We start from the raw sequence: 15,298 nt of genomic DNA on the forward strand, positions 1-15,298 counted from the left end.
AGGAAAGGATTATTTTCCCTGTAGAGCACTCTTTGTTTTATTAGCGTTATTCTAAGAAGTTACACATGTGTCTAGTAATGAGGTACTAGCCCTTCCCTTTTTATTAATTATTTACTACATGGTAAAATCCTTAATTTTTTTTAATAAAATAAATACTAAATACAAGGGAACAATTCTCATGCATACATTTATAATTTACAGAGACTATACAATGTTGTTTTAGTTTAATCACCTATTCTCTGTACTCTTTCTCCCCTGCACTTGCCCATTGTGTTTTCTATTCCTGCAACAATAATTTCAAGATACACAATACAAGCATGGAGGCATTTATTCACTAACAAGTCATACACACTCACCATATTTTTCTAACTACATACACACATTAGCTTTCCCATTTTTTATTATTACTCTTAGTGAAAAAGACCTTCTGGGCCTCGTGACTTCACCCAACCATCTTCCCTTGGTAGCAGTGTTTTCATGAAATAAATATGTTTTCAATCTTCTAATCCTAACATTCAAGATATTTTTCACCAGTATCTATCTCCAACTAGGGTATTGGTGGTTGTTATCTTTCTCTTCTATAGTAGCTTCATCTCCATCCAACATTAATCTTCTGAACTCCTTTAGAAAATCTTTGCACAACCATTTCCTTTATTGTTCCCCCTTTCTCTTCCTACATTCTCTTCTTTCTTTGAGATTTCCACCCACCCCGCAAAGAGAAGAAAGATCCGGTGGAGGTGAAGAGTTGCTCCCTTTTTTCTCTTGTTTCTTAAGGCATAACTACTTCATTGATTATCTTTTGACTAAAAAGGGAAGGCTTAACTCCCCCAATGGTCTTTGTGACATTTTCCGAATATATATATATATATATATATATATTTCCACTTATTTTTCTAAGATAAAATATTCACACACATATAATAATTTCCTATAACATTAATACACATCTATATTACAATATTCCAAATTTGTCAATACAAACATGTATATTTTTTCTGTCATTTAATTTGTTCATATCTATTAAAGATTCAAGTCCTAAATCATAAAGTACTTGAGTCTTTTACCAAATATATTACAAAAAAAAAATTAACCAAACATAACATAAAACAATTACATTATATTATTTAAAACATGAAACCTATATTACTTAAAAAAAAAACACCTTTTAACAATTCAACATCCTTGAAATTTACTATTTCATAAAATAATGTGACATTTTGTTATTTCCAATAAAAAAATTACTTTAAAAAATCTAAACATTTAAAATAAAACTCGAAAACAAAATCATCATGACCTAAAAATTAATTAAAACAAAAATATAAAAATTTGAAATAGAATTTAAACACAAAATGATAATAATGTGTATCACATATTATTTTAAATCCATGCTTTTAAATCCATGGTTGACTAAACATAATTGTATCATAATATATGTACAGTGGCAACATCCTTATACATCCAAACTAGGCCAGCCGCACATAAACAGATCATATGCAGGACCACACTTGTTGGTTGGAAACGCGTAGACAAAAGTCTTTCTATATGTGATTTAGGCCGAAGCTCTTCTTATAACTGTTATGGATCACAGAAGTCTCAATTCAACAATCAGAAATCTACTTTGTTACCACATTGAAAATTTGGAAATTACTATAATATCATATTAAAAAGTTTAAAATTCATACTCAAATACAACTAATAATTGATAAGATAAAAGTACAAAATAAAAACGATAAAAATGTTAAATATTACTCTCTAACAATAATTATAACTCTATAAATATTTTCTTATAATAAAAATTGTTATAATTGTATGAAGTATCACCAATTTCGGTAAGTTTCAAGGAAAAGGTCCAAACCAAATCCATGCAACAAAATAAGGAAAGATATACGGCATTCCTAAATTTCCTGAAACAGAGAAACAAAAAAACTAATTTCCTGAAACAGAGAAACAGACAAACTAATCCTTCTTTGTGGATTTGCCACAAAGTGACGGGTGAATGTAAGGGATGACACCTCCACCAGAGATGACACCTTTGATCAAAGTATCAAGTTCTTCATCTGCTCTAATGGCCAGCTGCAAATGCCTTGGAGTAATACGTTTAACCTTGAGATCTTTACTGGAATTTCCTGCCACTTCTAAAATCTCTGCACAAACATACTCCAGAACGCCTGCAGCATATACTGCTGCGGTAGCTCCTACCCTAACATTTGAAGATACTCGAGACTTCAAGAAACGGTGGATCCGTCCCACTGGAAACTGCAATAAGCAAAACGTTTCAGTCCATTTCAGTCCACATACTACAGGAGCCCTTTGTCAGAGTATTTGAATTGTTACAAAGGTTCAAAAATGATATTTCTCTCAGGAAAAAGCATGCTAAACTTACTTCATTGGAATCAAGATTTTGACATGAAAATTTATAGAAAATAAACAGATACAAACCAATTCTAGAGAGTTCAACATATTACAGGAATTGTGTGGAGTTCTTCTTCACGGAAGTATTTGAATTATTACAGAGCTTCATTGGAGATGTTTCATCGTAATAATAAATCTCTGGAATTACTTCAGTTGAATCATGAAAATCGATAAATACAAATGCAAGTAAAAGAACTGAAAAACCTGCTCCACATAGTAACCGAGGCATGTATTCGGATTGTCACGCATGACATTGTTCTTGATTAGTGAATTACTATTTTAGAGGTTGAGATTTTCATGCTTTTATTTTTAAATATTAAATTTTAAATTATTTTTTACTTATTTATAATAATTTGATTTAGAATTATAATTTAGTTATGTTTAGTAATTTTGAATTTTTAATATAAATAGTATAAAATGTATGATAAAATAAAACAAATTTATTAATGTTTATTTTTTTTGGGTATATTTCTAATGTATGTGATTATGCTAGTTGTTACATATTAGACACTTATCTAATATAATATTTAATAAGTTGTTAGATATTTATAGTTTTTCAAGACACTTATCTAATATAACATTTAAAAGTGACAAGGTGAGCCAAGAGCTATGTATTTCTTTCTCCTCTTTTATCTTTTTGACAACACACATCCATAAAGAAATTGAGTAGGAGACTTCATATTTACAAAGCCATTCACAACTAATAGGGAGATCGCTCAATTAATTTCTCTATATCTGTTATTGTCTACAATGTTTTGGATGGTACTTTTTCATCATTGATGCACTGCCACTTGGTTCACATATTTGCAGAGGTCAGGCTATTGGGTTCTAGGTGCAAAAAAAAATTCTCCCTTGGAATTATTAGTTTTGGTAAAAGTAATGACTAAAGCTAAAAAAATGGAATATTATGGTTATGTTTTAGATGAAGTAACTAGGGTTTCCAAAAAGGAGAAATTTTGATATTGCAAAAAATTAAAAACTAGTCTCTACAAGTAATATAAACAAATATTTGTAATACAAGCAAGGATGATTTCTTCTCCAAAGAACTGTATATGAGTTGTAATGTATGAGAAATGAGATGTAATGTATGTGAGTGAACACCTTCATGTATGAAGGAGACTTTTCAGAATTTATGGAGAATGGGTCCTCAGAGAGTGATCAACCAACCTAATTTCCATAAAATTAAACTTGTAAAAATAAGAAAAAATAAAAACAAGACTAATGTTTGAATGTAGAGTTTTGTAAATGAGTCTTTGGGAACCAAGATCTTCTTTACATGAAAACTTGCATATGTTAGCCAACCATAAGAATCCAAGGGCAACATTGGTTTATCTAATGTCGAATTTGTGATGTGATACCACTTGTTGGGAATCACGATTTTAGTTAGACCAAAAGAAGCAGGTGTTAGCCAAGGATCGGCAGGATTGGTTTATCCAATGTACAACAAACTCAAGTTTAAATTTGATAATATGGAAGGATTCATTGGAAAGCAAACCTATAATACTATGGGGCTAGAATATCAAGGCAATGACAAAGTGAATATTGTGAAGCTTCAGGCCATCAAGGGAGAGTTAAAACATTGATGACGGAGACAAGGAATTTTGACTACTTCATGAACAAAGTGATGGTAGTTGTGAATCTCATAGATGGAAATTTAACTTAATAAATTGTGGAAACATTTTTCAAAACCCTACAAAAGAACAATCATATGTTTTTCATCTCCATTGTGGAGTCAAAAGATATATAAAAACTAACAACACGACAGCTAATGGGATGTCTTTGTCTCATGAATCAAGAATCAACATGGATGAGTCACTATAACATGCTCTAGAAACTTAAGAACCCATTGGTAGAGGAAACTGTAGAGGGTGAAGAGATACAGGTAATCATTAATTAGTTGAAAGAATGACAGAACCACGGGGGAGATGTAGAAGATTCATAGACATATCCAGGATACAATATTACTACTACAAAAATATATAGTCACTATGAAACTTAATTGGAAAAGAAAAAGTGAGACCTAATCAAGCAAAACTAAAATGTCTCCAATATTGAAGATGATACACTTGATTCAATTTTCATCTCATTTCGAATCTTTGAAGAACATTACATTAAGGATCTTTGATTTCAAGATAGTGATACAATAATCACATGACAAATAATAGGAATCAAATTTTAGTATTGATAGTTTTGTTCGTATATAATATTACTTTAGTAGATGATCATCATGTTAAGGCCATAGGCAATGGTGTTCTTTTGTGTTAAGGGAAATGAGAAGAAATATGTTCTTAAATGTGTTTTGCATTCCAAATATAATATATAATATCTTTTAAGTATTGGAAAGTCATGCCAGCATGGTAATGATGTTGGATTAAGAGATTCAACATGCATAATCTTAGATAAGTCACTGAGTAGAAGACTTGCTACAAAGGTCTAGATCAGCCATAGTATAATTTTACCATTGAATATGAGAAGTCGTAAATGTGTCAAAGAGCATGCATGAAATGCTTGAAGCATATACTAGAAGGGATTGTGGCATATCAACTATGGTCACCTAACTTTTAGGAGGCTTAATCTCTACTAGAAAATTTAATGGTTAAAGAAATACCCATATTCAAAGAGAAAACAAACATTTGTTAATGTTCCATTCTTTAAAAGCCTCAATGAGACACTTTTCTTGGAGCCTCCTATAGATGTGAGGAGAATCTATTACTTGTCCAGACACATATATGTGGAGCCATTGAAAATGAATTCTATTGGTTGTAGTTTTTACTTTCGAAAATTTAGTTATGATTTTATGAGGAAAGTTTCAGTATTTTTCTTCAAGATAAAATGAGATACATTTACAAAAGGATTTAAGGTTGTAGTGGAAAATAAAACTGAAAATATTTCAAATTTCTTTTACAAGATGGAAGGGAGAGGGTATGTATCAAAGGAGGTTGCACATTTTTATAAACAATAGGGAATTAGAGGACATGCACTACTAGATGTACTCCATAACAAAATGTAGTAGTTAAATCAATGTATTACACCATTATGAACATGGCAAGGAGCATATTCAAAGCTACAATTGTTTGGAATGATTTTTTGCCAAAGAATCAACATACCTTTAAAGAATCATATTGTGAAAGGTAATTTTCTTGAAGAATGGTGGAGTGGAACAAATTCAAGTGATTCTCATTTCTAAGTTTTTAACTATATTTCCCAAGTGCATGTCCTATAAGATCTAAAGAGATAATCTAATAATATGAGTTAAAAAGATGAATTTTCATTTGGTACACTGAATAGTTCAAAGACTACATACTATATAATTATGTCACTAAGAAATTTGTGGTGAGCAAACATTGAAAATTTTTGGAAGAAAATTTTGGAATGGTCAATAGAATGAAGGAGTATATGGTAAAAATCTATCTCTCCCAATAGACGGACATGTGAAAGGTTGACTAAAGCAAATCCCTTCACAAATATTTCCATTTTTACAGTGCATATACTAAAATATAGGTCTTCTTCTAGCCAAGAATCAACAAATTCAATGAGAAATTAGAGAAATAAGGCTTGTTCATTTAGTGAGTTAGTATATTTAGTGAGAGAAAAAAAAGGATGCCAAGGGAAATAGACTAGAAATGTGATGACATGGATCAACAATATCATTTTTTCTTATTATCCTAGTGTCCTACTTATTCTAAGAGCGAAGCAACAACTTTGGATACTCTTAGGAATATATTATCCATTATAATTTGAAATAAATGGTTATTTTACCATATGGATGTTAATTGAGCTTGAATGAGAATTTAGAAGAGGTGTATGTATATAAAAAATTGGGATTCTTAGTAAAAGAAAAATACGACAAAATCCACAAGTTGAATTAATTCCTGCATGTTGAGATTTTCTGTTTGTAGCAAAATAGGAAAAATCTCAGCTGATGACAACAATAGGAATTCAGTTCCTAGATTAACTCTAGGTTGTTGGGAGGGAGTTAATGCCTCCTATATTTGATGTGAGGCAGTTAATGAGGTTGTTAGATTCTCTATGCTATATAACAGGCAACCATTCGGATGGTTTGCTAAGAGGGTGAGAGTTTTGTGAGGATTTCTTGATGTAATCTCCAATTGATTAATAAATTCCTGATGCCTATGTTGTGTGGACGTAGCCCAGATTGGTTGGGTGAACCACGTTAAATTCTTGTGTCTTATGTGCTTGATTTATTCTACTGTGTGTTTATTTGATTACACTGTGCATCTGCCTACCAACAAGTGGTATCAGAGCACGTTGGAGGAGCGGCTGAAACTGCTGGAGGTGGAGCGCGGAGTTGGTTGCTGGAGCTGATCAAAACCTGCGTGGAGAGATACAATCACCTGGTGAATTTCAGCGTGAAGAGCTGTTGCCGGAGCTGTTGCGTGGATCTTTTTTCATGGATTGAGCACGCTGTCTTGAGTTACAGAAATTGGAGAGCACGTTGCTGGGCGCTGGAACTGTTGGTGCGTACTCTAGGCAGCGTGTGATAGCTAATTGAATGTTGGTGCATACACAGAACAGTAATTGTTTTTAAAAACTACAAAGCGAATTTGTAATTGAATGCTGGTGCGTGTTACATAAAACCTCCGTGAAGTTTTTTATGGTTTGTTGTGCCTCTAATTCATTCTTAAGCCAGCGTTGCTGATAAGTATTGGAGGTATGTTATATGCTGCGTGCATAGTGGATTAAATGGTGCTGCGCTGTGAATTGTATCTCCTTTAAATAAATAATAATGTGTGCGGATCATTATTTTAAACCAGTTGTAATACAATGCTGCAATTTTTTTTTTGGGTCGAAGAGTAACAATATTGGATACCTGGAATTTCTACATGCTCGATAGTTTTCCTCATCAGCATGCTGTTAATGTGTCCTGTCCCTAATCTTAACATTTCCTTAAAGCCAAGTCAAAGGTCGATGATGCAAAAACAGTGGTTTGGTATCTTGATGATATTTATCAAAAACAGTGGTTTGGTGTTTTGCGTGTACTGAAAACTATCCTTCGAATATATTTTGGGAAGCTTATTCGATAGGATTAGTAAAGGATTGTTACAGATTGTTTTAGAGGGGCATAGTATTAAAAAAAAAATAAAGACATCAAAGTAATACCAGTGCAAAGGGCATTTTTTTTTTTAAGGCCAAAGTAGAGTGGCATAGGCAGTTTTTTTTTTCTATTGTGTAAAAACAAAGGCATAGGCAATTTTTTTTATTGCTGGTTGGATATTGGAGATTATTGTGTTTTTTTGTTGATACAAAATGGCGAAAACTCAAAGTGCCCGGTTTGAAATTAAGAAATTTAATGGCAAGAATAATTTTGAGATCTGGAAGGTAAAGATGCACGATCTGCTGGTTCAACAAGGTGTGGCGAAAGCACTGTTGGGGAAAAACAAAAGGCCTCCTTCCATGACGGAGGATGAATGGGATGAGATGGACGATAGAGCTCTGAGCGCAATTCGGTTATGTCTGGCGGACGATGTTCTGTTCAACATTGTGTCAGAGAAAACCGCCGCAGGCTTGTGGTCGAAGCTTGAGAAGCTCTATATGACGAAATATTTGACAAATCGGATTCTCCTGAAACGACATCTTTACGGTTTGCGGATGAAAGAAGGTACCTCAATTGCTGATCACCTGAATGTTTTTAATACCTTACTGGTGCAATTAGACAGTCTAGATGTGAAATTTGATTCATAGGATAAGGAAATAACTCTATTATGTTCTTTGCCTTAATCCTGGGATCACTTTGTTACTTCCATAAGCTTTAGTAGATCAGAAATCCTTGAGTTTGACGATGTTGTTGGAGCCTTGTTGGCTGAGGAGACGAGGAAGAGGTTGAATGCAGACACCTCTACATCAGAGGTAATGATGGCTAGAGGTCACTCAAGAGAGAGACACTCCGGGGGAAAGCATAGCGACTCTCGCTCAAAGTCCAAAGGAAAGAAGCCAAAGGTGAAGTGCTGGCATTGTGGCAAGGCTGGACATCTGAAAAAGGACTGCTGGAAGCGAAAGCACGCTGCTAAAGAAGGCTCTTCGATAGAAAAGAAGGAAGCCAACACCACAGATATAGGTTCAATATCTGGTTCAGGTATGAGTGATGAGGTATTGTCTGTTAATGTTTCAAAACATGATCAACATTGGTTGTTAGATTCCGGGGCATCTAACCACATGTGTATACATAGAGATTGGTTTAAAACATATAGATCAGTTGATGATGGAGTCGTGTACATGGGTAATGATGTCACGTGCAATATTGTTGGCATAGGAAGTGTACAACTACAAATGTTTGATGGCACAACCAAAATGTTAACTGATGTGAGGCATGTACCAGATTTAAGGAAAAAATTGATTTCATTAGGAGCACTTGATTCAAATGGATATAAAACTGTAATTCAAGGTGGAGTAATGAAAATTTACAAAGGCATCTTACTAGTTATCAAAGCTAAGAAAGTAGGAAATCTATTTCAGTTAGAAGGTAGAACTGGGTCAGATCATGTGTCTGTGTCTGAACATGACAGTAGTTCCATTCACTTATGGAATCAAAGATTGGGGCATATGAGTGAAAGAGGATTGAAAATTTTGGCTGACCGAAAGTTACTTCCTAATCTAAGATCTGGAAAATTGGATTTCTGTAAACATTGTATGTTTGGTAAACAAAGTAAACAAAAGTTTAAAATAGTCAAACATACTAGTAAAGGCATACTTGATTATATCCATTCAGATGTTTGGGGTCCAGCCCCTACAACGTCATATGGTGGTTCGTCTTATTTTGTATCATTCATTGATGACTTTTCTCGGAAAGTATGGGTCTACATGTTGAAAAAGAAGTCTGATGTTTTTACAGTTTTCAAGCAGTTTAGAGCATTGGTAGAAAACAACACTGGTAGAACTATAAAATGTTTAAGAACTGACAATGGTGGTGAGTTTTCCTCCAAGGAGTTTGACAGTTATTGCAAGGATGTAGGGATCGAGAGACATAACACCACGATTTATACTCCTCAGCAGAATGGAGTTGGTGAACGCATGAACAAGACTCTTCTAGAAAGAGCAAGGTGTATGTTGAGTAACGCCGGGTTGCAAAAGGAGTTGTGGACAGAAGCAGTGGCAACAACTTGTTATGTGATAAAACGATCTCCATCAACGGCGATAGGCTGCAATATTCCGCAAGAGGTATGGAAAGGAAACCCTTGTGACTATTCTAAACTCAGAGTGTTTGGTTGTGATGCATATGCTCTAGTGCCTAAACATCAGCGAACTAAGTTAGATCCAAAGTCTAAAAGGTATATCTTTGTTGGGTATGGTGTTGGAACAAAGGGATATAGATTGTGGGATCCTACTACCCGCAAAATCATCATCAACAGAGATGTAAAGTTTAATGAATCCTCTCTTGTACAGTTAGATGTAATTAGTAGATTGAAACAGGATGATGTATCTGATTTCCAGCATATTCAGTTTCACAACATTTCTAGTGATAGTCATAACGACCATAGTTCAGATTCTAGTCATGAACAGGTTTCAGAATCAGATTTTGAACAGGGTTCAGATGGAGGTCATGAACAGGTCTCAGATGGCGATCGTGAAGAAGTTCCTACAGATGATAGACAACCAATTGTGGAAGCACCGCAAACATTCTTAAGGAGGTCTACAAGGATCAAACGTCCTCCGAGAAGGTATGATGATCATATTACTTCAGTTGCTTTGATCGCTAATGATGATAAACCATTGTGTTATCAAGAGGCTGTAAAAGGTTCAAATAGTGACAAGTGGAAAGCAGCCATGAAGGACGAAATGATGGCCTTAAGTAAGAATGGTACATGGGATCTGGTTGAACTTCCTAAAGGTAGGAAAATTGTGGGATGCAAGTGGGTGTTCAAGGTGAAACGGGGTGTGAATGATACGGAAGACAGGTACAGAGCGAGGTTGGTTGCAAAAGGGTTTTCTCAGAAAGATGGCATAGACTTTCATGAGATTTTTTCACCAGTGGTCAAAATTGTTTCAATTAGAATTGTGTTCGCATTAGTGGTTTTGTTCGATTTAGAGTTGCAGCAATTAGATGTTAAGACTGCATTTCTACATGGAGACTTAGATGAGGAAATATATATGGAACAACCGGAAGGGTTTGTTCAGCATCACAATGAAAAATTTGTCTGCAGGCTGAAGAAGTCATTATATGGTCTGAAGCAGTCGCCTCGGTAGTGGTATAAGAAGTTTGATTCTTTCATGTTGAGTCAGAAATATGTAAGTAGTGAATATGATCATCTTGTTTATTTTAAGCAGTTAAATAATGGCATGTTCATTATCTTAGTGTTGTATGTTGATGATATGCTTTTAGCAAGCAAAAGCATTGAAGAAATCAACAGGTTGAAGACTCAGATGGCAAGGACGTTTGATATGAAAGATCTAGGAGCTGCAAGACAGATTTTGGGCATGGAGATTTTCAGAGACAGGAGTAATGGTAAGCTGTGGCTTTCACAACAGAAGTATGTTGAGAAAATACTTGTGAGGTTTGGTATGAACAATGTGAAGCCTGTATCAATCCCTTTAGCTTCCCATTTTAAGCTTTCTTCGAGTTTATGTCCTAATACAGATGAAGAAAAGGATTATATGTCTCGAATTCCATATGCCAATGTAGTAGGGTGTTTAATGTATGCGATGGTTTGTACTCGACTAGATATTTCACATGCAGTTGGGGTTGTGAGCAGGTACATGGAAAATCCGGGTAAAGAACACTGGTCAGCAGTGAAATGGGTTCTTCAGTATTTGAGAGGCACAAGTAGTTATTGTATTTCTTACAATAAGAGTAGTGAATTTGTTTGCGGGTATGTTGATTCCAATTTTGCAGGTGATTTGGATAAGAGAAGATCAACTTCAGGGTACGTCTTTACTCTTGCAGGTGGAGCTATAAGCTGGATGTCAAAGCTACAAAATGTTGTTGCTTTATCCACTACTGAAGCAGAATACATTGCTGCTTCTCATGCTTGCAAAGAGGCGGTTTGGTTGAAAGGTTTGCTTGGTGAGTTTGGTAGGTTACAGGACAACATCAAGCTACTTTGTGATAGTCAAAGTGCAATACATTTGGCTAAGAATCCGGCTTATCATAGCAAATCAAAGCATATTCCAATTAAGTACCATTTTGTAAGACAGGTTATCACTGAAAGGGGAGTCTCTCTTGAAAAGGTGCATACAAAGGAGAACTCTCCAGACATGTTCACGAAACTAGTTCTGTTGGAGAAGGTACACTGGTGTTTGGCTTCTCTTGGCTTGCAGAAAAGATAAAATAATAATAACAGGGCATCAACGAATTGTTGTCAAGGTGGAGATTGTTGAGATTTTCTGTTTGTAGCAAAATAGGAAAAATCTCAGCTGATGACAACAATAGGAATTCAGTTCCTAGATTAACTCCAGGTTGTTGAGAGGGAGTTAATGCCTCCTATATTTGATGTGAGGGAGTTAATGAGGCTGTTAGATTCTCTATGCTATATAACACGCAACCATTCGGATGGTTTGCTAAGAGGGTGAGATTTTTGTAAGGATTTCGTGATGTAATCTCCAATTTTATTAATAAATTCCTGATGCCTATGTTGTGTGGACGTAGGCGAGATTGGTTGGGTGAACCACGTTAAATTCTTGTGCCTTATGTGCTTGATTTATTCTGCTATGTGTTTATTTGATTACACTATGCATCTGCCTACCAACATTGCATGGCATGAAGCAAGTTACAAGAGAATCTTATTTTTGATTCCCTTATGTTTACTCAAAAATGGATTTAGTAGGGATGTCGTGAGATTATTTTTTATACTAAATCACCATAAGATATAACCATTACAATTTTTATTTATGCTAATGACATGATATAAAAATAAAATATGATATTAGATGAATTCAAAGCTATGATGAAACCATGGTCTAATGTAGTTTTTGGAAGTGAACTCAATCAATATGCTCAAGGGATTTTCATATGGCATTGGAAATTAACTTTGGTTGACTAACTTTCCCTGGAGACAACGATACTTAATTTCAGCCTCTTGTTATAGTGAGGAGAGACCCAAATTTCTATCTTATTGTGAAAACTAGTATATATAGTTGACTTAGAGTTGTTCCTTCTCTCTATTTACCAATTGTGACTGATATTTTGCATTGAGGAAAAATTTGGATTGGTTGGAATATGTTTCATGTACTTTTGATAAACAAAAATTCTCTCATAAGGAAAGAATTTTGGGTTTCACATAGGGCTGGTTTTTAGCCTAATATTTTTGTGTTTTGTCTATTTTTCATTGGCTATTGTGATCTCTTCTCTTATTGAAGAATTGAATGGTTTCATTTTTTCATGTATAGCTACTTGTTGATTGAAGAATAAAGAAAGAACTGATTGCATCAAAAGAAGTATTTATCAATTGTGAAAATCTATTATAGTCCTAGCTACAATAAATTTCAACACATGAGCCTAGGAACCACCCTACTTGGGAGATCCTAAAGGGAGTGGAATCCTAACTATGTGGGGGTTTTAAAGAAGTTACAATTTTTTATGTCTAGCTTTTGTTGTTTTTGGTACAATGGTTTTTCCTCTAGTGGTTTTGTGGTCCATGGTTTTTAACCCATGGTTTTGCTATTTTTATTAAGGAACTATGCTTCTTATAGAGCTTAAAAGGATTAACAATTTATAAATGGAACCAGAGATATGTATTGTATTATAATATCCTAAAAATAGATATATTGGAAAAAACATTTTTTATTTTCTAATTCATTTTGTTAATGTGTATATTTGTATTCTATCTTATCTTTTCTGTTTTACTAACAATTTAGTTTTATCTTTTCTGTTTTACTAACAATTTAGTTGAATCAATTAACTGTCTAAAGTTCAAACCTAAAAGAAACTCATTCTCTATAAATCTTTAGAGGAAATCCTTGCATTTATCTCAATTCTGCTCTATTATGGGCTACGTTTGTTCCACTTCTTCAAACGAAAATAGTGATACTCTAGCTTGTAACCCAAAAGCATAAAAAAGGTGTACGTTTCTCTAACAAAAGTAGTTGGCCTCCACGTTGGAAGACCGTTCCCTCATAAGACCATCGATCTAGTTCAAAAACCACTCGCAACTATAAACTATGAAGTGCGCAGCATGACTGACCCACATTCTATAGACACGAGTTTTAAATGGGTACTCAAAACCAATAACCACAGAACCTCCAAGATGACCACTCCAACTTGAATGTGTGTGGAACATTGTTATTAAAACGGGAAATAAATCTGCTGCTATGGCCAGTTATTTCGTGAAAGTATAGAGGGTGGTAGACCGAGATTTCTGAAAGAGATTAAAGGACCGATAACTAGAGTGCCCAGTCAGGTTCGAGGCTAAGCGCAGTTTCGTAATTGACAGTCACACACAGAATGTATCAAAACCAGCAATGAAGCCTAATAAGAGAAAGGAATTGCTAAACAATGAATCAGTAATTGAGTACACTATCACTACCCAACAAATCAATGGTTTAAGGCAAACAACTAGATGACACTATCACTACCCAACTAATCAATGGTTTAAGGCAAACAACAACATCTAGTTCAGATATATGAATACCGACTTGATGAGGTTTCTTCCTCAACACAATCTTGTCTGCATCGACGAGTCACTCTTCGCACTTGTTATTCGCCGAAATCCCCAGGTTCGAGTTCGATAATTTCATTCATTCAATTCCATTTTATGTACTATGTAGCATATAACCTCAGCGCCATGGATCTCATCAAGAGCTAAAGGCATGAACCTTAACCTTGCCCTTGTGCATGGTCCTCGACTATAGCGACCCGAGAGACGCTCTGAAAACTCTCTACTTGAAAACTCCCCACTGCTCGCTTCAATTCGAAATCAATGTTTTCTGTCAAAAATGGAGAATTGACGCACCTTTTCACCCAATGGTTTTACCTTTTCTTACACAAAATCAAACATCAAATGGACTAACAAGGAACAACCGGATGTGGGGATGTGTCGTACGACCCAAGGAAAACATCAAAACCAGCGCAAACCAGAAGGATGCAGTCGAGGGGGTTTCTGGAGGTGGTCCAAAAAGATATTTCTAAGAATTTTTTCTTAATTCTAAATACGGCAAGAAGCCATTAATGTCCATAAGATTTTAATGGTTCTTCATGTGTGTCTCGAATTGATATTTTAACAACCATTAACCATAAGATGTACACCATCCGATAGATGTCATAAGAGGTGTCTGGATTAGCAAACGGTTTTCACAAATGAACCTAGCGCACGCCCGTTTACACGGATCTCTCATTGAATAGTAAAAGTCACAGACATATATCATTTCACAACAATGAGCAACATAACCGTTGAAAAAATCAAAAGGAAATTGCAGTATCAATATTGGAAAACATTAGAACCTGTAGGCCCGCACGAAATGAGCGAGAAACCGGATTTTTCCTCTCAGTTTTATCATTAGCGGCTGTGGTGGATTTTCCCTTCTGGGCGACCTTCGCAGCTTTGACGGATTGATTGCCTTTTACTTTCGGTAGGCCCTCGGCACCTTTGCCAGATTGATTCTCTCCCACAACCATTGTGTCTTCCTGGTATAAGCGCTTGGATAATCAAGTAGATCTATAGACCTGCAAATGCCGTCTTTTTCTCAAAACCCACTTTACATGGGTTACAGATATCTCCCACTCTTGGATAATGCAGAAAAAAAAAATAGCTTAATAGAGCAGTGCGAACGTGCAGAAAGACTGTTTGTATTTGAGCATGAAAAACAGTAGATAAAAGACCTGAATAAGTACCTTGAGATTTCAGAGGTGGCGATGTGCAGCTTTCTTACTGTTCGGTCCGCTCTTCTGAGCGGAGGTGGCGATGTGCAGCTTTCTTACTGTTCGGTCCGCTCTTCT

The 15,298-nt window shown here is 35.1% G+C and overlaps 1 protein-coding gene across 1 annotated transcript; it reads right to left on the bottom strand.

The window, feature by feature from the left end:
• Nucleotides 1-1,956: 1,956 nt before the first annotated feature.
• LOC149164401 (putative histone H2A variant 3) lies at nt 1,957-14,977 on the bottom strand. The gene is made up of 3 exons (XM_089430913.1): nt 14,927-14,977; nt 14,804-14,881; nt 1,957-2,256 (listed from the first exon to the last, which is right to left on the bottom strand). Exons 1-3 carry the CDS (start codon nt 14,975-14,977, stop codon nt 1,957-1,959), a joined length of 429 nt encoding a protein of 142 aa, XP_089287039.1.
• Nucleotides 14,978-15,298: the final 321 nt, after the last annotated feature.

Source organism: Pinus tabuliformis, chromosome 5_1 (assembly GCF_031772625.1).
Source record: "Pinus tabuliformis cultivar Carrire ecotype Pingquan chromosome 5_1, CPIR1, whole genome shotgun sequence".
Classification (NCBI taxonomy): domain Eukaryota; kingdom Viridiplantae; phylum Streptophyta; class Pinopsida; order Pinales; family Pinaceae; genus Pinus; species Pinus tabuliformis.